The sequence below is a fragment of the Morus notabilis genome, unplaced genomic scaffold, assembly GCF_000414095.1.
Source record: "Morus notabilis unplaced genomic scaffold, ASM41409v2 Scaffold841, whole genome shotgun sequence".
Lineage (NCBI taxonomy): Eukaryota > Viridiplantae > Streptophyta > Magnoliopsida > Rosales > Moraceae > Morus > Morus notabilis.
This window is the reverse complement of record NW_010358201.1, coordinates 468195-495234: the sequence shown is the minus strand read 5'-3', so window position 1 is coordinate 495234 and position 27040 is coordinate 468195. Positions and strand designations below refer to the sequence as shown.

Here is a 27040-nt window from a genome sequence, read left to right as displayed (position 1 = left end):
AGTTAAGAATGGAAGAGGGAAATAAATTGTGCTGTGTGGTAGGAGAAGGCAGGTGATGGAGTTAGATGGGCGTACGTCTGACGACTAACGAGAAAATCAACTCTCAAGTGTTGAACAGGCTCCGTTTTTAAGCGTCAATTTGTATAAAATATAGTTAATTTTGGATTTTTTAATGTGATTTTGATTAGATTTAGAGCCCGTTTAGTTTGCTGACTTAGGTTTTTAATTCGAGTTGAGATGTGATTCTATGTGAGTTTTTTACTATAGCAAAAAAAAATTATATGTGACTGTTTTTTACTGTAACAAAACTCAAATTCTAAACTTCAATCGGTGAAATAAACAAAACTATAATATTTAAGTACATCCATTACCCATAGGATATCCTATCATAAAATACTCCTGTAACATGAAAAGAAAGTATTACACTTAATCAAAAATATAAATTTAATAAACACTTCGAAAACAAATTGTCTACTACATTTATGGAGGTATGAGTTGTGTGTAGATGAGCGCTGAAAATCAATGGTGGAGTCTCATGGGTTCTCATCGATATATTTTTTATGATCTTAGTGGTCAACTTTTTACCAATAATCTTGGTTGTGTGGCTGCTGAATTTTGTATTGTTTTTAATTTTTATTTTAATGTAATAAATGTGATGTTGATTCTATTGTTTTAATTTATATGTTTTCATCATGTAATAACGAAAGTTTTCATCTCATTTTATAATGATAGTAGGTCTATTTTGCTGTGATTATTATTTTATGCGGTTTTATGAGTGACCCTAATGCTTTGAATCATTTGGTCTCGATTGAGTGATTTTATCAATCAACTGTACTAATTTTATTAAACAAGTTTTTGTCGCTTTTGATTATTAATATATCACTTTTGATTATTAATATATTGAGCGGGTCTTTTTCTATTAAAACTGGACATGCATATTTACCTTCGGGTCTTATCTGTTTTTTTGATGGATCTAATTTTTCTCCGTGACTGATTACCCATATATTTAATGGTCATTTGCCATTATTTTAAAGTTTGAAAAAGTGGTTGAAAAGTTAGTTTCGTTTGTTTTTGTTTGTTTATTTTATTTATTTTTTCCCCTTCACATGGAGACTTCTGGCTTGGGCATTTAACAAACTAGTTGTTTGTCGTCAAAATTCACAAACCTTTTTTTTAATAAGTAAATTCATAAACCTTGTACTGAAACTTTTTAGCTTAAAAAAAAAAAATCCAGTATTTAACAAACTAGTTGTTTGTCGTCAAAATTCATAAACCTTTTTTTTTTTTACAAGTAAATTCATAAACCTTATACTCAAACTTTTTAGCTTAAAAAAACATCCAGTCATCTACTAGCATATTCAATAGTGTTTGGTGTTGACGATTTTATTTTTATTTTTGATAATTGTGTTGAGGCATCCTACCCTATATGAGTTCCATATGAAACTTAATTTTGGTTTGTAAACAGGAGATAGTATACTTAAAGTTTAGGTTCTTTAAATTTTAAGCAAAGTGACATTTTGATTGCTGAATTTTTAATTTTAGTATATTAATTCTTGAACTTTCATTTTTTTCGTTCCTACTGCCAAACTTGATGAACAATTTCTAAACTTTAATAAAAAATCATTTATTTCTTGCACGAGAAATTAAAATTTTACAAGAAGAAATGTTTCTTGCAAAATTTTCTATTTGTTACTATTAAAACCGGTTGAAAACTATAAAATTTAGCATTTATTGAAATTATTTGTGTAAAATTTTTAATTTTTATGCAAAAACAATGCAATTATTTACACCAAATATCAGAAATCATTTGTCAATTTTAATATCATGGATCAAAATTGTTAAAAATAAAAAATTTAGGGACTAATAATATTGATGTTAAAAGTTCAGTAATTAAAATGTTACTATACTCAAAATTTAGAGACTAGTAGCGTAAATAACACCTAAAGTTTAAAGTGTAAAATATGAATAATTTTCAATTGTGCAAGATGATTGAAGACAAGATAGACTGGCCAACCTCCTTTGAATTGCAGGTACTAAGGGCTCGTTTAGTTTGTTGATTCGAATTGAGATGTGACTTTATGTGAGAGTTTTTTATTGTAACAAAAAAGTGAGATGTGACTGTCTCTGAAAGTTTTTTACTGTAACAAAATTTAAATTTTAAACTCAAATCAGTGAAATGAATGGGGCCTAAATTTACAAGCTCAACTTAAATAATTTCCAAGTCATCCATTGATGAGCGATTTCTTTTTCTGAACCGTGTATAATGTGAGAATAATTACAAGTCCCGTTCATTTCACTGATTCGAGTTTAGAATTCAAGTTTTGTTACAGTAAAAAGCTCTCAGAAATAATCACATCTAACTTTTTTACTACAGTAAAAAGCTCTCACATAAAGTCACATATCAACTCGAATTAAAAACTCGAATCAGCGAACTAAACAGACCCGCATTTCTCGTGACCTCTACTATTCAAGCACATATTTACTCTACAGTAACATTCCTCCTAATCAAATTAGTCGTTGGAATCTAACACGAGTATGTTTTAATTGGTTAGTTGGGTTTCTCTTCTTATTATTTTTGGCCCTCAAACAAAAAATTTAGACCATAAATAAGGGAGTCATTTCGGTAGGACCAGTAAAATGAAATTATTAGTAATTTTATTTTTTTCAATTATTTTTAATCATTAAATCTGTATTAAAAATTATTTATTATGTATATTTTTTAATCTCATTTAATTTTAACAAATTTCTAACGGTCAAAAAACTGATCCTATTGATAAAACGCCTATCGGATACAGTTCCATGCGCCTCCCTGTTTTAGACCCGGTGGGCTCTGATTTTATCCCACAAAGGATCAAAATCGTACGGTGCAAAAGACTATAGCATTTCTGTACAACACTTTTAGATATTATACTAGATATTATAGCAATTTATGTACAACCCTTTTAGATATTATACTGGATATTAGATATTAGATTTGTGTTCTAAAAAAATCCTCTCTACAGTGGTGTGTGAAAAAATGAACTTTTCCTTTGTCTGAGTTCGATTGCTGTGGGCAAACCCAAAATCACAAAACATTCCCAGACACATCGCCACCGTCTCCGGCGAAGTCGAAACATGTACGAAACTCTCCGGAAATAAATGGAAATCGACATTCAATTCCTCAAACGTTGTAATCACACTCTCTGTTTTCTCAACCTCTGAACCATAATCCTCACTCCGCCACCATGATTACCATTCGTCGTTTTCGTAGCATCACATCCTTCCACAGAGATCTCAATAGAATAATCCAATTTTAACAAAACAAGCCCGAAATCCCCAATTTTAGGAGAGAAGTACCTGTCCAAGAGTATATTACAGTCTAGGCTTGATATTACCATAGATAATTAGCTGCTCCGAGAGTACTATCCCTAATTCAATTCGTTTATATTTTCTAATTCAATTCGGACATTCACCTGATTAAATAAAATAAGGGACACAAAATTTAGTTATGTCGCTAACGACGCGATTCTTTTCGAACTCGGGACTGCCGTCGCGATTATCCGCTATTTTCTATCTCTAAAATCGAGATGCCAGCGTTCTTGACGATGACGTTACGTCGAAAAGCTTCCGAGCTTTGCAAGGTTTTGGATCCATGGAAGACGAAGAGAGAGGGAGGTTGAGAAGCTTCAGAGATTCGCAAGGAGAGAGAAAAATGAAGAGAGAGTTTAGATCGAGAGAAAAAAAAAAAATCTAAAGCTAATAATAAAATGATATGATACGTGGGCGTGCACAGTCATATTGTGTACCCACAATCTAAGACCCAATAAAAGTTTCGCTTAGTTTCAAAATCTATAATTTAGCGAATTTGGCCCGTTTAGTTCGCTGATTCGAGTTAAGATGTAACGTTTTGTGAGAGATTTTTACTATAGTAAAAAAGTTAGATGTGACTGTTTCTGAGAACTTTTTACTGTAATAAAACTCGAATCGGCGAAATGAACGGGGCTTAATTAATAGTAGTTTTGAATATAAAAAAATCCATCATTTTTGTTAGATGGGTCATAAACGTGTTCTATTTGTGTCAACCCGTCATGGTACGTTTAATAAACGTGTTCGCCTGTCATGACGTATTGTCCGTAAATATTTCGTATTTGTGTTTAAGTTTGTGACAAGTTTATTAATCTCACATGCGAACACGAATTGACAATCCTATGCCCATGTCTTCTTGGAACGCCTACCTTGGGCATGTGGGCTTTACTTAGCTGACGCCTCTAGAACTCTTGCCTGGGAAGGATTCTTACTTGAATTTGGAGTGGTTATGTCCTTATATTGTGTGGATAAGTCTTCCAATTCAAATAAGATCGTTTGAGATAAAGTATCTCGTCTTAAGTCGGATTTATCCCTTCTATCGTGATCCCTTGTGCATATAATTATCTAGTTAATTAATTTGAAAATCTCAAGGTAACCGACTCACTCATCACTCATTCCGGTAGCTACCGATTTCGTGAATTAGACTCACATTTTGTAATGACGTGTGTTGACACGTGTATACTGTGAGATGAACTACGAAATTTAACCTCAATAATTTACTTACATGTAAATAAATTATTTACAAAATATCTATCTTATTTTAACAATATTTTCTTTAAAAAATTGGCCAATATTCAATTCATTCTAAATTTTAAATAATTCGTAAATTATTAAAAAATATACAATTAACCTAATTCAAAACCTACAAATCAGCGGCGGACGATGATCGTTGAACCTAAACCATCGGAGACGAGTGCTAGACCACCAAAGATCAATCTTTGCACGCCTGTTGACAAACTCATGTGCTTGTGGCGGAGCGGCAAGGGGAAGACCGCCCAATGCTAATGGCTGGACAAAGGGCAATTTTGGTAAGTTTTAAAAACACAAGTGTTGTTATTTCTCTAATATTAAAGGGTTTTTTGTATGGTTTGTTGAGAATGGTGTCCTGAAAGTATGAGATGTGATATGATATTTATTATTTATTTAATAAAATGGTTTATTCATCATTTTGTGTGTATATATTTGTGAATATTTTATGAATATCAATGAAAATTTCATGATTATTTATGTGACCCTAAACATTGTATATAAGTGTTATATGCAAGAGGATAATATTTAAGGATAATAATCAAAAAAAGATGTTCGTAATGAATTTAATTAAAGTTTAGAATCTTTAATTAAAATATTATTAATACATATCATTCCCATTTAGAATGGAATAGTGTTATCCACACTGTTAATATAGCGAGATATTGAATGAATGTATTACGCATAATGAGATTATGTGGAGCAGGGACACATACACAATATGAATTTCTAATAATTTCCGTTAAGTATAGAAATTCTAATTGAGTCTACCGATGGTCATATATAGAATGATCTTAATCTTGAGTTTTTAACAAACTCCTATTTATGGATTTGTGTCTTTTGATTTACACGGTACGGATTCTGAGATCCTGAATCCCATTCGTTGTATTTTGGAAACATGATGAAGTAGGTAGCCGGGAATGTTATTATACAAGATGGAATCCATTCCTTCTTGAGAAAGAAGCAGATAAATAATTCTCTTGAGTGTTGATTTTGTACTTGGATTAGTAAGAGCGCTCTGGTTCATGAATGTGTTTTATGAATCACTACCCATTAGAGAATCAACGGTACTCAAGGATGAAGATATAATTAGAGAGGTTAACGGATTCTACCTAGCTCTAATTATGAATTATGTATGGAGGATTGATCTATATGCAGTGACTATATCAAATGGACACTTCGCAGTTTAGAAGTAATTTATGTCTATAATTTCAAGAGTACAATTCCAAGTTTATAGTAGAGCAACTATTGGAATTAATGGAATTCATTAATTAATTAAAGTGTTTAATTAATTATTAATTTTATTGAAGCTCGGGATTATAGGTCCATTAGTCATCGCATCGTCCTAGTAATTCTACGAGACACAAATGGCAAAATGGGAATTTTAGAATTACAGAATTCTAAAATTAAACACTCAAAAATAATTAATTGATAATTAATTATTATTTAAATAATGTGATTATTTAAATTTGAATTTGAATTGTGAACACAATTTAAATTTACCATTTTAAACTTATTTGATAAGTTGTCCAATTTATAATTCAAATTAATTTAAGTTTGACTTAAATTGAAATTTGAATTTGAGTCAAAATTAGACTACAAGATAAAAGATAATCTTCTCTTCCTTCCTTATCTAAAATTGGCGCCACACAAAGGGATGAGATCTTCTATTGGTGGCCGGCCATACTAGAATAAATGATTGAGAAATTTTGTTCTAAATTCAAATAGGAGATAATTAACAAACTTTATCTTGGAGATAAAGATTGGATTCCTTCTAGGAGTTTGACTTCTACTTTATAAATAAGAGAATGATAGAAATTGTGACCTATTTTTCTAAGTGTGGCCGAAATTCTCTATAGAGTGAGAGGAAAAATATTTTTTCTCCAAAAATTTCACATCGTGCATGCGTTGGTGTTTATAGAAATTCGAGTGTTTATTCTAACCCGTTTTGTCTCAAGTGTGCCCACACACACTTCTTCATAGATTTTAAGAATTGATGTGGAAGACATTGGTTTTCTAAACACAAGCCTTTAGAGCAAGGATTATTCGAGATCAAAGAACTCAAGTTATCATCATAATTGGCCACCATGTATTATTCGTAATTGAGTTCTTAATAAATGAATTAATGTGATTAATTTATTCATGCATAAATTAATATAATCTATAAAGTATCTCAAAAGTGTTATGAAAATTTTTGTTATACTTGATCCGCTATCCCCACGCTTCCGCATCCGAATTCGATTCGAAAACCAACATGATTACCCTGAACTTAACAAGTTTGGCAAATTAATCCCTAAACTACAAAATTGTAGCAATTGTCCTCTTAAATTTTAAAATTTGTTAGGGCCAGTTTGGTTCATACGTTTAAACCAGTGATTTTTAATTTTGACATTTAAAATTTAATTTTTTTTTTTAAAATTATTAGTAAAATAACATTTCAAAAATTTTTATTTGCAAAATGACATCTTTTTACAAAGAATGAGTAAGTGTCTTTCTTCATAAAAAATAGAAGAAGGTCATTTTGCTAATTTCACTTTGTTGGATAGTCATTCTAGCATATTGCCTGGTTTTAAATGCAGGAAGCAAACGGGCCCTTAAATTTTTGACAGTTTCTTGTCATGTGATTTGCACGTGATGTTCTGATAAGGGCATGTTCCAATGGAAGCCCCCGCCATAATCCTACGTCCCATCCCATCGGCGTAACAACCCACGATTCAGCATCATCGATCATGAGCCGGAGTACGCGTCGTCGATCGGACGTCGAAGAGCTGGTCCTGCAGATCTCAGATCTCGCCCACCGTCACCATCCTGTGCCCGATCCAGACCTCCAATAGGTGAGCTGTGGGGTTTCTATAAAAAAGTAAAACAAACAAAAATAACAAGAAGTTACTTTTGTTGGAGTTGATAAAGGAATCCGATTTCTTTCCCTTCCATCGGCCGAACACCCAGACCCATGCTCAATATCTTCTTCTTCCTCTTTTTTATTTATTTATTTATTTTATTTAAGAATACCTATGCTCAATATCTTTAATCCACGGCATCAAAGCTTCTGTTTTGTTTTGTTTTTAAAGGTAAATTTCCTCTTTTTTTTTCCTTTAAAATCAAAATTTTCTTAATTTCCGGTCTTACCATTGATAAATAGAATACCTTAAGGGCACTTAGACGGTACTGTTTAATTTTACTACGACAGATAGATTGTGCCTAGGATTTGAAATCTGAGGTGGGGTTAATTGGCATGAAATTTCATTTAGGGATTGATTTGCCAATTCTGTCAAGTTCAGGAGGAGGTGCTCATAAAAAAAACTTAGAGCATATTTATTTAAATCAAATATGACTTGATTTAAATTAAACTTAGAATAAATAATTTAAATCATGAGTCAAATTATATTACGACAATACTTATCTGAGGTAAATTTAAATTAAACTTTTTTATTACATTCTCTCACTTAGGCAACTCAAATATGACTTGAGTTGCCCTTAAAAACTAATAACAATGAGTGGGACCCAAACGACACAAGTTGACTGTCCAACCATGTCGTAGCCATCTCAACTCTCACCAACCAACTCGCCCCTTCGTTTTTTCCCACCAACCCGCTCCCCTCTCTACTGTTCCTCTTTTTTAAATTTCGTTTTTGGTGGAATCGAAAATCCAATTCCAATTCCCTTGTAAAAAAAAAAAAAAAAAACCAATTCCAACCCACCAAACCCACGTAACCAATTCGGATTCCAAACACAATCACCTCCAACATTTACGTCTTGTCTATTATTTTCAATGGCCAATTCTCTACACAGTTGCTCATCACCAGCCGTCGCTTGTCTCGGTTTCAGAACCGGATTGCTCGGTGCAGATTCGGGCTCTGAGAAACTCTCCTTCAGATCTGTCTCTTTTCCTCTCAAGTAAGTTTCTCCAAATTTTCTATTTCGTTTTGCCCATTTCGTCAAATTTAAAGGACGATCTTTGGTGTTTCTGTACTTGTGTTGATTTTATTGAATTTGGTCCCTTTTTGTTTGCATTCTATTTAGTTTAGTCATAGTTCAAAACTAGTCATAAGAATTGAACTTGGGTAGTATTTTGTTTTAAGTTTTGGATCAAAGAAATTTGAGCAAGTGCGAAGTTTTGTGTTTTTGCTAAGTTCTTTATTTATTTATAAAGATAAATGCGTTTTCAATCTTTAAACCAGTTAGAATTTCTAACAGGGATAAATACAAAAACTTCCCGTGTTCCATGTTTTCTGGAATGTTATAAACCTTCCATAAAGGAATTTTTTAACATGATTTTTGAAACATAGGCAACACAAGGGATAGATGCAACGTTGTTGAAAACATAAGGTGAAAATTTTTGGCAAAACGCAAGGTTTTGTTGTTGTTATAATGCCTTTCCTTTACATTGTATTATATGGTTTTTGACTGTTTAGTTTTATAGGTTTTTGGAGACTACAAGACGGGTAGAGTCACATAGAAATATGAGTGCAGTTGTTAAGGCAGTGACTGGTCTTGATCAAGTGGAAGTTGATATCTCTTTGAGCCCCAGAGTGAATTCTGTAAAACCCTCAAAGACTGTGGCTATAACTGACCAAGCCACGGCTCTTGCACAAGCTGGTATTCCTGTTATTCGCTTAGCAGCCGGAGAACCCGATTTTGATACACCAGCTCCAATAGCTGAGGTCCTTTATTGTTCCTCAAATATTTTGGCCTGTTTTTGTTTTGTGCATTGCCAATAATTTATTTTTTCTTAATGGAAAGTTAGGCTGGGATAAATGCGATTCGTGAAGGTCACACAAGGTATACTCCAAATGCTGGGACTTTAGAAGTCCGTGAAGCAATATGTCGAAAATTGAAAGGTTGGTAACTTAAGTTATGGGGAAAAAGTTTCGGGTTTGACTATTGTGATATTGATGTTCTGATAATTAGCATTGTTTTGTAGAGGAGAATGGAATCTCTTACACACCTGATCAGATTCTAGTTAGCAATGGAGCCAAGCAGGGTATTCTTCAAGCAGTGCTCGCAGTTTGTTCCCCTGGGGACGAGGTGAAGTGCTTTACACTCTTAAATGGAATATTGTAACTCATTTTTGTATGAACTTAATATATTCCTATTCTGGGTCTTTGTTCTTTGTAGTATTTGTAAGTGTATAGGCGAATCCAATGGTCTACATCATAGAAAAGTATCTTGTATGTATCATAATTCAATAGACCTCCCTAAGAGTTTACTAGAGACTAGAGAGAAGGTTCCTCAGAATGGTGTAAGATCGTACTTATATTTCCTTCCGTTTAGTTTGTGTTAGCTGGGAAAATTGTGAGGACATTTGGAGCTATATTGAGCTTTTTCACTGTTTAGTTCTCAAAAATCATAACTTACCATTTTGAGCCCTTTAGTCTCTCTGACAGGGAAGTTACTGATAAATATATCTGCATTTCCATCTAGTAGTTTGTGCTTGTTACTACATAGTAGTCTAGTCTGAAGATATTATTTTCATGTATTGAAATCTTCATTTTCAGTGGCATGGTGTTCTGTTGTTGAACCTGTGAAGGTGGTTCACAATTATTGAAAATTGTATCTTTCAGGTCATAATTCCAGCCCCATTTTGGGTGAGTTATCCAGAAATTGCAAGACTGGCTGATGCGACACCTGTGATTCTTTCTACGAAGATCGAAGAAAATTTTCTCTTGGACCCAAAGGTTCTCGAATCCAAACTCACTGAAAAGTCACGACTGTTGATTCTTTGTTCGCCATCCAACCCGACAGGATCTGTTTACCCCAAGAAATTGCTTGAAGAGATTGCTCAAATTGTAGCAAAGCATCCCAGGCTTTTGGTACTTGACTTCAATCTACACCTGAAAAGCTCTTGTACTTGGATATAACTGTTTCCTTTGGATTCTGAAATTTATGTTGCTGTTTTGTTCAGGTTCTTTCAGATGAAATATACGAACGCATAATTTATGCGCCAGCAACTCATACAAGTTTTGCATCTTTGCCGGGCATGTGGGAGAGAACACTTACAGTAAATGGCTTTTCTAAGGTAACTTGTGGTATTGCATCCATATTAGTTCATCGCCCTTTTCATTGATGGGTTGCTCTAACATTGGTCTCAATGGAAGATGATATACTTTGTCATTTAGGGATGGAAGTGATAGTTTTTGACATTCCGAAGTGGAATTATGCAGGCCTTTGCAATGACAGGTTGGCGACTTGGATATCTTGCTGGTCCCAAACACTTTGTGGCTGCATGTGGAAAGATACAGAGTCAGGTATTTCTGTAATCCCTGTCAATTTGCTCTGCTATTGTGTATTGTCATTCTATCTTTATTTTGTCTTTATTTATTTCATTTCACCTACCGCCTGAGTAGATCGTACCTATTAATTATGAGTCTACAGTCATCTAATCTGCCTCCTTGGAGCAACGACAGTCGAAAACGGAATTATAAGAGTGAATATTGCAAATAATTAATGTTTTCTGTTTAGATATTGGTGGCTGTTTTCTTCACCAATTGGGAAGGATGAAGTTTATGCATTGATATTGATGCAAGTAAATAGAGAATGATAAGAATTGTAGAGTGAAAAGATATGCTCTGTTTGGTTCATAGGTTTGAACCATAATTTAAACTTACAAAGTTTTGAATTTTTGTTCAAATCTATAAACCAAAGGGGCCACATGCTTAATTCGATGTATTTTGTTCATAGTCCACCTCAGGTGCCAGTAGCATATCACAGAAAGCGGCTGTTGCTGCCTTGGGAATGGGCTATGCTGGCGGGGAGGTAGTTGCTTTTATGGTGAAAGCGTTCCAAGAACGACGGGACTTCTTGGTCCAAAGCTTCCTTGAGCTGGAGGGTGTTAAAGTTTCGGAACCCCAGGTGGGGACTTCAATTTTGAACCTTCCTTTTATTAAAGTGTAACTGCCCATTAGTAGTCTTCTAGTTTACAGTTCTCTCATTTATGCTTCTTTTGTTTTTATCACACATTCACACTCCTTGTTTCTCACATTTGTAGGGAGCTTTCTATCTCTTCATTGATTTCAGCTCTTACTATGGATCCGAGGCTGAAGGATTTGGAATGATCGAGAACTCTGAGTCTCTCTGCCGTTACCTGCTAGACAAGAGCCAGGTACGCTAATAATTGGAAATCTTAGGATATAGTGTGACGGTTAATTTCAGACTAAACCATATATTTCTGCATTGTTGCTGCTTCTTCAGTCCTTAATGAAAAATTGGTTTGGCCGTTGATTTACAGGTTGCGCTAGTCCCCGGGGATGCATTTGGAGATGACAGTTGCATCCGCATCTCATATGCCACATCTCTTACCACTCTACAAGCAGCTTTTGAAAGAATTAAGAAAGCACTTATCCCCCTTAAGCGTCCCGCCCATGTTTAACCTGTCAGTGTTGTTGGTTGTTGTACTTTATTTGAGTCTGAAATTCCGACTTTAGTATCTATTTCAACTTCTAGGTAATAAAATGTTAATCTAGGTTTCATAAAAAATGAACCTTCCTCTGCTGTATTGAATGGTTAAGGCAAATAAGATGTTGGCGTTGTGTTTGAGTGTATACCATTCAGGAAAAAAAAAAAAAAAAAGGGGGTAGAATGTTCATTCAAGTTCTTGTTTGGTATGAATGATTCTCTTGGAAGCATAGCATTAGCATTTTCTTTCAATGATTTCATTCTCTTCACTGTAAAACTTATTAATGAAAAGGGCATCTCTTTGTTTTTTTTGTTATTATTATTATCATTATTATTAATTATTATTATTATTATTCTTTTTTTCAGAGAATTATAAGGTAGGGTATGGAAAGATACCTTACTAATAGAACACAATTTCTAACGCTAAGATGTGTCCCAATCATTTCTTTCCGATCCTACCGTTAAGGGTTTTTCTTTTTTTTTTTGATACCATATCAAAGAAATATCATTTTATTTATTTGTTCTTATAAAAGAACACTATTTATCTATATTTCCAATAATTTCATCAGTCTTTTATTTTTATTTTTATTTTTTTAATGCAACAATGTTCATGATGTAGCCGTGTGTGCCTTTGAACCATTTTAGTTGAAGGCGGAAAAATTGAGACCTTGCCCTTTTGCCTTGTTAATTTTGAAGGAAGGAAAGATTTGTGGACATAGTAAAGGAATCAATTCCTCCTTGGACGTTTGCTTCAGAAATGCCATCACGTTTTGCTATGTCCTAATGGTTAAGAAAATCAGCCAATTAGACCTTGCTTTGGGAATGTTCCAAAATATGCAGCACATTGTCCTTACAGGTAAGGGAGAGTTGAAACTTCTCCTAAAGTTTCTCTCCAAAGTCTTCTGTTTTTGGAAGCAACAAAAGGAGAGACAGATAGAAAAAGGAAACTCTTACACATCTTTTTTTATTAGAGTAATATATATATATATATATATATATATATATGTATATATTCCTGTCTAACAGGAATAACTTTGTATAAGACATCCTCAAGAAGAACTATTGACTTGAACTACAAGACAATCAATCTCAAACGACAAGAAATCTATATATATATATATATATATAAAACCTCATATTGACAACATTTAACAAAACTACCAATTCCAAAACAGGAAATTAACTAAACACTAAATAAACTTTATCCAATGGAGGCTACATATATATATATATATATATATATAAAACCTCATATTGACAACATTTAACAAAACTACCAATTCCAAAACAGGAAATTAACTAAACACTAAATAAACTTTATCCAATGGAGGCTACTTCATTCAAATTAGAAGGCACGGGAGAGATTGTTTTCTTTGACTTGGAAACGACAGTACCCAACAGGGCCGGGAAGCGGTTCTGGGTATTGGAATTTGGCGCGATTGTCGTTTGCCCTCGGAAGCTTGTTGAGTTAGAGAGCTACACTACTCTCATAAGGCCGGGAGACTTGTCCGCCGTTGGATTGAGGTCTTCTCGGCGCGACGGGATTACTCGGGAAAGTGTCGAAAATGCGCCGTCGTTTGAAGAAGTTGCCGATAAGATATTTGGCATTTTGCATGGCAGAATATGGGCAGGCCATAACATTCAAAGATTTGATTGCGTGAGGATTAAGGAAGCTTTTGCAGATATTGGTAAGGCTGCACCTGAACCTATTGGAATGATTGATTCGCTGGGGGTTTTGACTAACAAGTTTGGCAAAAGAGCTGGTAATATGAAGGTAAGCAAACAAAAAAGTTACATAAACCTATGATTAATTTATTGTGAAAACTTATGTTTCTGAGGTTTTTCACGTAACAATATTGTATGATATAATACAAAAACTGCATGCATTAGCAAGAAATAGACCAAATCTTATCACTTGATTTTCTCTTGTATATTTAGATGGCAACATTGGCTGCTTATTTCGGGCTTGGGCAGCAAAAGCACAGGTAAAATGCATATAGAATTTCATATTTTGTCAATCAACATTTTTGAGTGCCAATTAATTAATATTAAGGGTATTAAGAGCTAATCATAATGCAATAAGTTAATTTCACAACTTCCTTGATTAACAGAAGCCTTGATGATGTTCGGATGAATCTGGAAGTTCTCAAGCACTGCGCAACTGTGCTCTTTCTGGTATATAATTCCCACATCATTCTTAGAATATTTATAATTCAATGATACGAATTGAAAAAACTTGTCCAAAACATGTTGAGTACTACTTTTGGAATGAATCTCTCATGTTCTACCTACTCGTAGAATATAGTTTTTAATCTCAGAATAGTAAGTTAAAAAAATGGCAATTTAAGAGAACTCAATGAAATATTATGGTTAAAAACAATAGCTTACCACTTACCAGTATATTTTTCTCTCTTTCATTATCTATATTAGTATATTAGTCTCATTGTATGTTTAGTGAAAGGCAAAATATGAAGGATAAAATGATATATAACCTAGCTGAGGAAAATAAAGAATAAGGGAAGACCTTTCTTTTCTAATCTCCAAATACAGAGAAGATTTTTTTTTTTGAAATATTTTACCCAATCCATTTCCTTCTTTCTTCTCTTCTATACCTAACAATTATATGCATGGATTATGAAATCCTATTTCCACTAATTAATCCCCTCACCCCTCTCCCTTCTTCACCTTTTCCTCATACCAAATAAGCTTTAAAAAAGGAAAAAAAAAAAAAAAGTAATAACCTTAAAAAATTTTATCTTATGTGCCATGTTATTTATTGTACACATACTATTATTAGTTTTTCTTGAGATAAAGAGTTATTTGTTTCTCGAACGTTGCATGTGTTGTGGCATACAAGGAAGCAAGCCTCCCAAGCATGTTGAGCGGAAACTGGCGTACGGCTTGTTCTACTATCATGACAAGAAGTAGAAGCAATGCAAAATTTGCATGCAGAGAACAAGAAACCACTCGGAAATCTCCCACAACAACTACTACTTCTATTGGATATCAACGATCAGTCCCCTACACAAGGGGAAGCTTAGGAAAGGTACGGTCTATACCCATCCAGTGACGGAGCCATAAATTTAAGTCTAATATAAAACAAAAATTTAATGAGATTATAATATCAATTTTTAAAAAATTAATGGGGGCTATGTATATATTTATATAATATGATACATATTTAGAGATATATAGGATTTTAAAATGCAAAAAGTTTTTGAGTGCTATGTTTGTCCCGTATTATAATAGCTCTTTTTTTTTCCATAATTTTGGCTTACATCCCGTAACCTGATTTATTTTTTCGGCTCCGCCCCTTGTATGTGTATATACAAAAAAAAAAAAAAACAGATGACAGAGCAAGTAAAGAATCTGTTGTCCAAAGCCAATGGAAGCCAGCCTCTGAACCACCTATTCAAGCATTCTCATTCGCTGCTACGATGACGAAGAGAGAATTTGCCGTTTCGTTCGTAGAAATATCCACGTAAAATACCAAACATATCGGACACTTTGCAGAAGGGAAAGGGAAAATGGTACGTAATTTGATGAAGATGTGATAAATGAAGATCATTCCCGATTTCGGTTGATATTGTGGAACCTTCTCGCTACTACAAATGTTGCGTGAAAATGGAATCCTGCGGAGACTGTTTTCTCAAAAAACGTTGGAAAACATGCATGATAAAAACATGCGTAATCCCAAAAATTGTTGTATCAAGAAGAATATTATTCCACAGAAGTTGGTTTCTGTATATCTTTCATAATTAATCGATTTATTCATTCATTTTTTTTAACATTTTCAAGAAATTTAATCTTTAATTATTGATCTGCACTGAGTTTTAATTTTTACCTTTTATTTTTAATTATATTATATTCTTTTGTTTAATATTATTATTTAATTAAAAGAATATTAATCGTAAATAAAGAGTAAGAATCTCAAACTCGGGGTATTGGTTAAGAATCTAACTTATGTACGGTATTTGTTACTTTTCCCCTTTATTCTTTCTTACCTGAGGATCTATATATTAATCCGGGTTGGCCAGGCCAGGTTTCTCTTAGATGGCCCAACCTTACACTCATGGGCCGGGCAGGGTGGCTAATTTTCAGAACTCTAAATTTGGTCATCCACTCTCTCACTTTCTTTCTTCTTCTATTTTACCACATATAATTCCACACTCTTATTAAAATAAAGTATAAATATAACTCATTATTTTACTTTTCATTATGAATTTACCACTCTCTTCCTTCATCAGTAAAAAGAGAATCAAAGAGAATTTTTGTTTTTTTATCTTTCATTCCAAGAGAACCATTAAAGCACGAAAGGGAGAAAGAGGAAGAAACAAAACTTTCATCTTCTTTAAATGTTTTTATACTGAAAAAAGCCTTGTTGATATTTAGGGTTGTATAATACAATATAGCTATCTACTGATTATTTAAAAATCCTCTTAATAGATTAAAAAACATGAAGAACACAATAGAATGAGTTTTTAACATTTTTCCATAACCTTGTATGATCCATACTAAGCCCGATAATTATTGTTAATGCAATTATGCTCTAATTAAATAAACATAATTATTTATTTTCATTTGTGCCACTACAGAATCAAACTGCAGTATCAAATTATATACAAAATTTACAACAAGATTAGAGAAGAATTTTCACGCTCATCCATAATTATAATCGTTTGCCATTGTGATTTTACCCTCCACTATAATCACTATCAGATATGAATCTTATAGTTTATGAAAAATTTTAAAAACTCAATCTTCACGTTTTTCGTGTTTTTGTTAAAAACCACTTCTTTCAAACCCACAACTAGAATATTTTATGTGTAATTTGACTATTTTTATAGAACTTTTAGTTACTATACACTAGGGATCCAATTATTTTTGTTAGATTTAAGTAATCTATTATAAATTTGAGTGTCCAAAAAACCAAAATTCATGATATAATATATCAGTAAAAAAAAAAGTTCAGAGATCAAATTGACATAATTTTAATAGCTCAAGAACTAACCGTGTTGGTAGCCTGTTGAAATATGAAGTGCATGCATATTGCAGTAGGACCCGTTTGACATTGCTTTTAGAGACTACTTTTAGCTTTTTTAAAGAAGTTACAACATATTAGGGTGTTTGGTTAATCCTGCTTTGTTCAACTTCTAAAAACTGCTATCAAACAACAGAATTTGAGGACCAACAAAAAATAATAGAATTTGAGAAGCAGGTCGGGGGTTGCTTTTACACAGCAACTTCTGCTGCCATTATTCAAATTTACCAAGATAACTTTAATAATAAAACTTAATTGTCAATATACATATTTTACTTTTTTCATACCAAATTAAAAAATATATATTTTTAAAATAATTATTTAAAAATTGAAAATCTCTAATAACTATGCTATGCTAAATTTCATTCAAAATATTTTTAATAATTATCAAAATATTTAAAAATAACAATAATAGATATTAGTAGATGAATAATGTTTCTCCTTAAATAAAAGTAAATTGTTTTTAAGAACTATTTTAATTAATAAGATTTAAAATATAAAAATATATCATGAATATTGACCATAAAAATAAAAATAAAACTAACTATAAACATGTGTGATAAAGTATATTTACTTTCGTTATTATACATTTCAACAATAATTTTATACACAGTTTATAAAAAATTTAAATTTTTATTTATGGTACTCATAATAATTTTGTACAAATATTTACTAAATACTTATATATTTCTAATCACAGCAACGTATTACTAATACCACAATAACAGTAAAAAATGTCAAACTGGTCGGTAATAGTATTTGTTTTGTACAAAAGTGCGATTGTGAAAAACCGTTTATAAACTAAAATGGTGGAATTTATTACACCCTCAAAACCGAGTCTGGATTGGCTATTTTTGAACTGTTATTATTGCAAAGGAGCCATGTATAACGCACAAATGCAAGATGGTTTACAACCTTGAAATTCATTGAACCTGGACGCTTCTTGATTAGTGGAGACTTTAGAATTAAGAAAATAATCACTTTCGGCAGTACCACATGGAAAGTAATATTGCAGGAAGCTTTTGATAAGTACAAACCTAGAAGGGGCATTATTATGGTATTGAAAGAAGAATAAAAGGTCCATATTGTCAGATCCGGATTTAGATTCAAGACACGAGAGAAAGTGTGAAAGGTGGCAAGGAGGAATGATGACAACAATATTGGGTGATGATGAGCAAAAGCAATTCAGAAGATAGTAATTAGGAAGTCAAATATGTGTCACTAAGAAGTGATTTATTGAGAAGGCAGGTTCTGATGCTACTTAGAACTATCGCTTTCATTAAATAAGATCCCGTTAAAACTTTCAGAAACAATGAACCTAGACACTTATGAAAGGATGTATCTAGATGAGTTTACACACACACACACACACATATATATATATAAACTACATATGTGAGTATATTGCGGTTGTTTTTTATTTTATCTTTTTATTTTTTTTTAAATTTTGTATGTTTTGGGTTGGTGATTCTTATCTTGACTAATTTTAGTTTTGTCATGTTTATTTAGTGTTTTATTGTGTTTTCAGTGATCCACTTGATTTTTTTTTCTTTATTTTGCTTTTTTTTTTAAAATATTTTTTTGGTGGGCTCAATGCTATATATGGAATTCCCGATATCAATTCAATATTTTCATCGACTATAAGGAATGGTAATGAGAATGAATATAAAAATGGTAATAGAATAGAATGGAAAGAAAAGATAATTTATTTATTTAGTTATACTTTTATAAATGCAATGAAATGAGATATGAATATTTTCATATTGACAAAATTACCCCTCATGCTAATATAACTAATATCATATATATTAATATAATCATTTAATAACTAATCAAATCTCCAGTCAGGATTCTCAATCTGGCATTCTTTCGGGGCTTTCAAGCATCCTAAATGTTCCCGGTATACGGCAAGGGAGAGATTTCACGAGACAAATCTCAAGGGCGCTTGTTGAAGTAGGGGTACATGTACAAAGTCAACTGCTCACTATTCTCGACTCTACGGAATCACGTAATCACAGATCAATGATGGAAGCAGCAGACAAAACGTTCTCTCTTCTGAACCAGCTTTCAGTTGATCATAGGTCTTTTTCTGAGCATGTGAGAAAGTTCATTTCATGTACGTCATCCTTGGCCAAAATAGAGGAGTCCATGATGGCTGGACAATCCTCGGAAGAGATCATGGAGTGGTATGACTATGAGAGAGCTAACTTTGACAAGTTATCAAGAATGCAGGCTGAGACAGAGGATGCAGTTACGGCCTCTGATAAGCGGCTGAAGTCACTTGGGGAAGAGGCTTCACGCTTGAAGAAAATGCTACTTCAAGTTGAGGATCAGTTGAGGCATTTCGAGAAAGAGAATGCAGAGCTGAAGACTAGATCAAGAAAGATTTCAAAGGACATCCTGGAATTAGAAAAGAAATTGCAGGAAGCAGAAACAGCAAAGAGGCTGCACGAGGAAAGAGAAATGGAAATAAATGCTGCAAAGAAATCCTTGGAAATGGCTAGGATTCAAGTTCGGCAGTCGGTATTTACGGTGTGATGTGGGTGGAACTTTGATTTTTGCTTTTGTTGTATAACTTAGATGATGAACCTGACAATGCCGCAGATTACAAGTCTTTGAATTAACATTTAGCTGAATCGTTGCAACTACTCGGTCAACTCTCCTATTTAATTTAAGTGCAGCAGTATGGAGTTTCCATTAAATATGATATTATTTTAATATACGTATATAATTATAATATATTATATTATATGTTATAATATATAATTACATTATAATATAATATTAATTGTATTATAAATATTAATATTATAATATTTATAATTATAATATTTAAGGGTAATGATGGAAAAGAAAATTAAAAGAGTTTGGAATGAACATTCCTCTTATATGAGGAAGGAATGACGATTCACCCATTTGATGGAAAAGTCATTCCATTTTGAATGACCATTCATTTTCCTAAAACCAACCAAACATAAAAATGAACATTGATTCCTTTCCATTCCTTTCCATTCCCCCAACCAAACACACCCTAAAGTATATATTAAAGAGTCCCATATGTCATCCATTTTGAGATATCTCTTTGAGTAACTTTACATTTTTGAAACTCTGAACACACTAATTTCGATTGAGCGTTTTATTAATTCTAGTTTACATACAAGTTGTTTGTCGTTGCCATGTTTCTTGTAGTACTATTAAGTTTTAAGGATTTGAATTGGTATTTTATATGGTCTTTTCACATTTTTAAATGTGTGTGGTTTTTTTTTCAAAGGAAAAAATATGATGCAATCTGCGTTTCACTTCATGAAATGTAAAATTATATATGCCTTAATTCGTATAGCTTATATAGTTACCATTGTTAGTATTTCTTATATATTTATTTATTTATTTGTTTGTTTTAAATATGATGCAATCTGCTTCAATACATGTAATGTATAATCATATATGCCTTAATACGTACCTAGCTTAGTTAGCACTATTAATTAGTTCGTCTCCCATAAATGAATCAATCGATTTTTCCTAATGGAGAATTGAAATAAGATATTATCAGCGAGTGATATGTTTTCGAAGTATTGGGACATATTCAGCAAAAAAAAAAAAAAAAAAAGTATTGGGGTTTTCTATCATGTATAACCAAATTGTACACTGCTATTGAAAGGAATGCAATTAAAAATTTTAGTAAAGTACTATATATATATATATATTTCAGTCTTATACTCACAAATTGGAAAACTAAAAAGGGAGAGATAAGTTTGGACTTTATTAAATCCATGCAATTATGTGTTGTTTGCCTCGTATGAAAAGAAAGCCCAATTTTTGTTATTCATAATATATGAATTTAATTTTGTGATTGAAATCTATGAAACAAATTAAGAACTCCTTAGACTTCAAACTGATTGTACAGGACCGCTCTCACAAGAGTATCAGACCCTTTTTTGAAAGTTAACTTATCTTTCAAGCATATCCAAAATATCCAAGGTTACATTATTATTATTATTATTATATTGCAAATAATTTGCATACACGCATAAAAGAAGCTGCAGCTTCAATATTACATAACACTATAGTACTAGGCAGTATGGACCTTTTATTATCTCATCATGTCCGACCCTTATTTTATACATTCACATAAGTAGGAAAGGACATTTTAGACAAAGCACACACAAAATACAAACTAAGAAGAAATAACACTCTTGGAATATAACACAATTAACAACTTAATTATATAGGAATATTTTTAGCACTAATAGTTGTAGCATTCACAGCTTCTCCAACAGTCAAAAAGACCCTTCCTTCTATTTCACTCACAAAGTTTGCTAGCTTTAGTTTGTGAATCACTTGCCACCTTGGATTTGCAATTGCTAACTGAGAAAGTGAGTTAGGAGAAAAAAAAAGGGGTAAATTATGCAACTTTATCATTTTTAATATTATATTTAAGTTGCAATATTGGAAAAGAAAGGGGAAAAGTGGGTGAAAAAAATGAAAACGAAAAAGTAACCTATCTTTTACCTCGATTCCCTGTGAAGTCAAAGTTTTACGCAGCTCCTGCAGAGAAGCAATTCCGGATGTATCGATGTTCATCAAACCTGGCATAAAATAGTGTTATAAAATGCAAAGTACCAAAATACCCTCAATTAACTTTGGAAGCCGTTACTTTAAGTAATCGGCTGATTATGACCTATTTTTACCACTAATCTTTAAACTGATTAAATTTCTACAAAATTTTATATATATATATATATATTTTGTATTCATCTCAAAAAGTAAAAGCTCAATTTTAGGAGATATATATATATATATATATATATACACTTACTAGACATGTCAAGAATGAGGACTAGAATGGTCCTTTTTGCATTTCCTTCATTGTCCTCCGATATCCAGCTCGTAATCCTTGAATACACAAATAACAAACATGTTATACTTTTACTGTAAATTTCTATGATCTCGCCCTTTTCTTTGTCATAATTTTGATCATTGGTGTGATTTTATACCCGTTCTTATTATCTATAACAGAAATTTAGGATCATCAATGAAACGGAAAGAACCTTGACACAAAAATAACTAAAGAAGGAGTTTAATTAATTAATTCCCACCAAACCACAAGTCCAACACCGAACGGTGAATTATGATTACCTTTCTCGTATGAAATTGGCATTTGCAAAACAAAGCAAGGCAGACTTGAGTCGCATTATCATTATCCCAGGAAGTTGGACGGCCATGGGATATTGCTGGATATCGCAAAATAAATCAGTTCCAGGAAGTTTTCCTAAGGTTTCAGTGCCCGGTCGAATTGAGATGAGAATAACCTTAGCAAATGATATAGTTACCTGAAAAATCAGATGATCCAAATTAATGTTTTCTTTATGTGCTTAATTAATGTCTATCTACATAAGAAAATCCAAGGAAAAATTTAATTGACTTTAACATCACTTTGTAAATTAATCATCAAATGATCAACATCTGCAAATTTGGACTAATTTTGAACTGTTTATATTTTATTAAGACATCAATAGTTAAACTTAATTTCCAATTCAATGGTTAGGATTAGGGGGACTGATATCGGACTAGCATATATAGATATATAAATGGAATGCAGGTGACGTGAAATACATGAGTTTGTAGGTGTGTCTAGTACTTCTCAATATTCTCAAACTTAAAGATATTGTTTGTGCAAATTATTAATGGACCACACTGTTACCATAATAGCAGCTTATTAAATGGTGGCGAAATGGAACATGATGATTTGCTAATCGGGGCTGGAATTTTTCAATATTGTAGTGTGTGGGGCCTACCACTAGTGCTATTACACACTTGTTTAGGAATTTTAAAGTATCATGCCTAGTTTTGTTGAACGAATAGAAGCCTCTTCTTATCTTTAACTACTTCCTACATATATACAGATATATATATGTATGTCAATATCTTATACAGAAATCTCCCTTGTGTATTTTTATATTTTCATTTTGCTTTTATAATTTGAGTGTGCTTAGTACTGCTCATTCAAATCAAAGTGGGGGAGGAGAATAGACACTCACAACAATTTATTTATTTATTTTTTTAAAAAAATTGTAACGTACTAATATGGTATCAGAAAATGAAATCCTTTTTTGTTGCTATCTCATAATTATGCATTGAATTGCAAATTAACACGTTATAAGAATTCGTTACCGCGGCGGTGAGACCGATCTCAACAGATGCAAATAGAACTCCGAAGAAAGCTCCAATGCAAGCAAGGAAATCAAGCTTATCAAGCTTCCAAATATGGTTGGCTGCATTGAGGTTGATGAGTCCCGGAAGCGCGGAAAGAATTATTGATGCAATAATTGCTGTTGGAGTGTAATACAAAAGCTTTGTGAACAGCTCAAGGGACACCAATACAGTAATGGCCATTACAATGTTTGAAACCAGTGTTTCACACCCAGCACTGAAATTCACAGCAGTTCGAGAAAATGAACCTATATGAAGAACACGAAAAATGGGAGTCAATTAATTCCCAAAAAAACTAATAGTGACATTATTTTGCCATAAAAAAAAATGGTGACACTATTTTGCTGACAATTAAATAGTCATTTGACCCACTTAAGCGGTCGAGTGGAGATTTTTAAGAAATATATATTCTATAGATCAGGCGGCGTGAACTTAATTAAAATATTTTAGATAATATTATGATGTTTGTTATATCCGGCTCTTTATTGATATTATTATTTTTATTATAATAAATACTTTTATTATTTCAAAACAGCACTAGACATGATATAAAATACCTAATATTGAGTACCTGTGGCAACATAGCAGGAAGTGAAAGATCCTACTATGTTCATGAAGCCCATTGCTACCATCTCTTTGTTCCCGTCTAGGTGGTATCCTTTCATCGAAGCAAAAGACCGGCCAACCGCAATCGCTTCCTGTAGAAGTTGCAAAAATCTTGGTTAATTAGAATTTACGAATTTTAATATACAGCCGCTAAAATTTGGAGAGAAACACTAATCGAACGTGTACATCATGTCAGCTCTTTCAAAAGAACGCACTGAATTTTCAGACGATAATTATGAGAGCAGATCATGCTTTAGACTTAATGGTGTTTTCTTCCAAATTTAAGAGCTATTCATTTATTGATTTTGGAGCACTCTACAATATTTTATCACATTCAGGGGATAATTTGTTACAATTAAAAAATTCGAGGACAATTTATCAATTCAGTAAAAAATAAAGGACAAAAATGTCTAACTCTTCTTTTCAACGTGAAACGCATCTTTCCACATACATACTTATAATATTAATAATAATATAATCAAATTAAGCAAAGGTGACTCCTACTTTCCACATCAGTTGATGATAACAATATACAATTAATTGATATGCTTAGATATTTAATTACTTATTAAATACTCACCGTTAGTGCCACAACCCCAACAATGAGTCCAATTTTAGCCACCTCCCCAACAAAGGGACTTTTGAACTGTAACTCATGAAGGGAGCTAGGATTTAATCCACCTTTAACATGCTTCACAATCTTAACCCCATGCTTATCTCCTCTTGTTAGAAACACAATTAGAGTGGATATTATAACTGATATCAGAGGAGAAATAGCTGCCAACCAGAAAAGTTTCTTGTTCCTTTTACCCTGGAGGAATCACACCAATATATTAATAATAATTATTGTTATAATAATGGTAATAATAAGGAATAAGAATATTAAACAGATTAATGAACAATTCAATAATATTGGATTCAAATAGTACATTGTCTTTTTACTCACCAGGTATCTAGTAAATAGAATGAAACACAGGAATGAGCAGCCAATGACAAGATTATAAGGGCTCCACTGTAATCAATTAGGAGTAATGGGTCGTTACAATATTAAAAACAATTAATTATTATATAAAAAAAAAGGAACAGATAGGGTTTGCAATAACAATATACAGGATAGTGGTGAACTGAATTCCAAACAGCTTTTATAACAGAGATGATATCTGTTTTGTTTGTGAAGTGAGATATCCCAAGAAGTCCTTTGAGCTGTTGAAGGCCTATAATTATGGCTGCACCTGCCATGAATCCAACAATCGCAGCGTGGGAAAGGAAATCGACCAGAAATCCCAGTCTGTAATATTTAAAGTGATATTAGACGTTTACTAAAAACTTAAGCTATTAGGAATAGTTTTATATTCTAACATGTGACATGTCACTATATTCTTCACCTGAAGAATCCGAAGGATGCTTGAAAGAGACCGGTGAAGAAAGTCGTGGTCAGAACAAGATTTCTGTATGCAATTGGATCAGCCCCGGGGTCTACTAGTTTCTGAACCATTGAGGGTATAAGTAGTGAAACGACGGCCACCGGTCCGATCGCTATGTCTCTTGAAGTCCCCATTACAGCATAGATAAGTGGCGGTACAACACTTGTATCTAGTTATAAAGATTGAGGACCATCCAATTAATTAATTAAAAGTTTCAACTTCAAAATGTATTTTTACACAGGCCCCTTAATTAATTAGTACTTATGATTTGAATAAACAGAAAAACAAAAAAGAGAATAGCAAGTTACAATATGACTTACAAAGTCCATATTGAGGATCAAGCTTCGCTAGAGTTGCATATCCAATACTCTGCATAATTAAACTCAAATATAAACGAAATAATATAATAGGGTACTAATCACAAAATTGAATTATACGTTAGGATTTAACCAAATTCAAATTTGATTGTTCAAAATTAACCATATACGATACTTTTTCTATACCATAATACAAAAGTTGCAATATTGTACTACATATGGTAATAAATATAATTGGTTTTAGTATAACCTGAGGAATGCAGAGGCTAGCAATAGTAAGACCCGCCATCAAATCACTCTTGAACTTTGTTGCTTTGTAATCTCGACCCCATGAAAGAATCGGGAATATCCCCTGCTGAATCGAAATCACGCGTTTCGCAAAAGAGTGATTCTTGAGAGATGAGTGGTACTTGCTTTTGCAAGACGCAATGGTTTCCCTCACGGAGTCCATGAGCTCCTGACACAGGCCTGGCGGCTTTGGAGCGTTGAGAACCCACCGAGACCTTTCGACATCGGTGGTGTTCTTCTCGGGGTCCTTTTCATGGCCATCGTCGCCGCCCTCGTCGACCAAGGTCGGTGATATGGAGGCAGTGCTTGGTTTTTTGAAGTGTTTGGGAGAACCTGCAGAGAAGTTCTCTTTAGAGTCAAACTTGGCCCGATCGTTGGCGACTGTGTCGCCGCCGCTTTCCTCCATGGCTGCTGAGGAAGCCATGGCTGAATGAAGTGTTCGGGAGAACTCGAAAGTAATTCTTGTGTGAGAGAGATATCAGTGCCAACAAAGTTTACAGTGTTTGATGCTAAAGTGCATGGTGTGGTTGTAAGGGTCTTATAAACTGAGTGGATATCCTATTAACCTTCTAAATTTATCATACGTCTTTGAACTTTATTCTCTCTATTAAAATTGGTCCATGTACTTAAATTATTTCATCTTGAACCCTAAATTCTTTTGACGTCTCAAATGTTATCCCTCGGTTAAAAATATTAAAATTACTTTTAGACACGTAATGTGTTAAAATATTGGTAATTAATAAGTTATACAATAATATACATAATAATAAGGGAGTCCTTGCGTTAAATGCCCAAAAGGGACAGTACCAAACGTCTAATATTATTCATTTCATAAGAATCTTCATAAATTTAAATTCACCAACATAAACAAAACTAGAAGATTGAACAACTTAATTTGTTTATTGCTTTTGAACGAAAGATTAGCAACTTTTAAACACAAGTAATTTCCCGCTCATAATGGCAATGAAGCTAGAATATATATATATATAATCTAAAACCACATACGAGTTAACAAAAATAAGCAATAAGCGATACCGATTGTTTAATTGTTGTTGATGGGAAAATCTATGTATGTTCTTTTAACAATTCAAGTTAAGACTCAAAATTTTTTTTATATAAGAGAAAACACTGTAATAAAAAAACAAAATTTAAATTTTTGTGATCAG

The 27040-nt window shown here is 32.7% G+C and overlaps 3 protein-coding genes across 3 annotated transcripts; 2 read left to right on the top strand and 1 right to left on the bottom strand.

Annotated features, from left to right (window-relative positions):
* Positions 1-7954: 7954 nt before the first annotated feature.
* LOC21399659 (bifunctional aspartate aminotransferase and glutamate/aspartate-prephenate aminotransferase) lies at positions 7955-12304 on the top strand. The gene is made up of 10 exons (XM_010092264.2): positions 7955-8490; positions 9017-9257; positions 9341-9434; positions 9518-9621; positions 10158-10406; positions 10499-10612; positions 10758-10841; positions 11275-11445; positions 11582-11695; positions 11822-12304. Exons 1-10 carry the CDS (start codon positions 8366-8368, stop codon positions 11960-11962), a joined length of 1437 nt encoding a protein of 478 aa, XP_010090566.1. The 5' UTR covers positions 7955-8365; the 3' UTR covers positions 11963-12304.
* Positions 12305-13312: 1008 nt separating this feature from the next.
* On the top strand, positions 13313-15585 carry LOC21399658 (protein NEN4). The gene is made up of 5 exons (XM_024161800.1): positions 13313-13762; positions 13927-13973; positions 14100-14163; positions 14846-15034; positions 15337-15585. The coding sequence occupies exons 1-5, from the start codon at positions 13313-13315 to the stop codon at positions 15427-15429; spliced, it is 843 nt and encodes a 280-aa protein (XP_024017568.1). The 3' UTR covers positions 15430-15585.
* Positions 15586-21250: 5665 nt separating this feature from the next.
* On the bottom strand, positions 21251-26109 carry LOC21399657 (sulfate transporter 2.1). Its single transcript, XM_024161786.1, has 12 exons — positions 25837-26109; positions 25590-25638; positions 25231-25438; positions 24956-25133; positions 24792-24857; positions 24426-24656; positions 23811-23937; positions 23201-23487; positions 22166-22359; positions 21846-21922; positions 21539-21615; positions 21251-21394 (listed from the first exon to the last, which is right to left on the bottom strand). The coding sequence occupies exons 1-12, from the start codon at positions 26035-26037 to the stop codon at positions 21251-21253; spliced, it is 1839 nt and encodes a 612-aa protein (XP_024017554.1). The 5' UTR covers positions 26038-26109.
* Between the last annotated feature and the right edge of the window lie 931 nt (positions 26110-27040).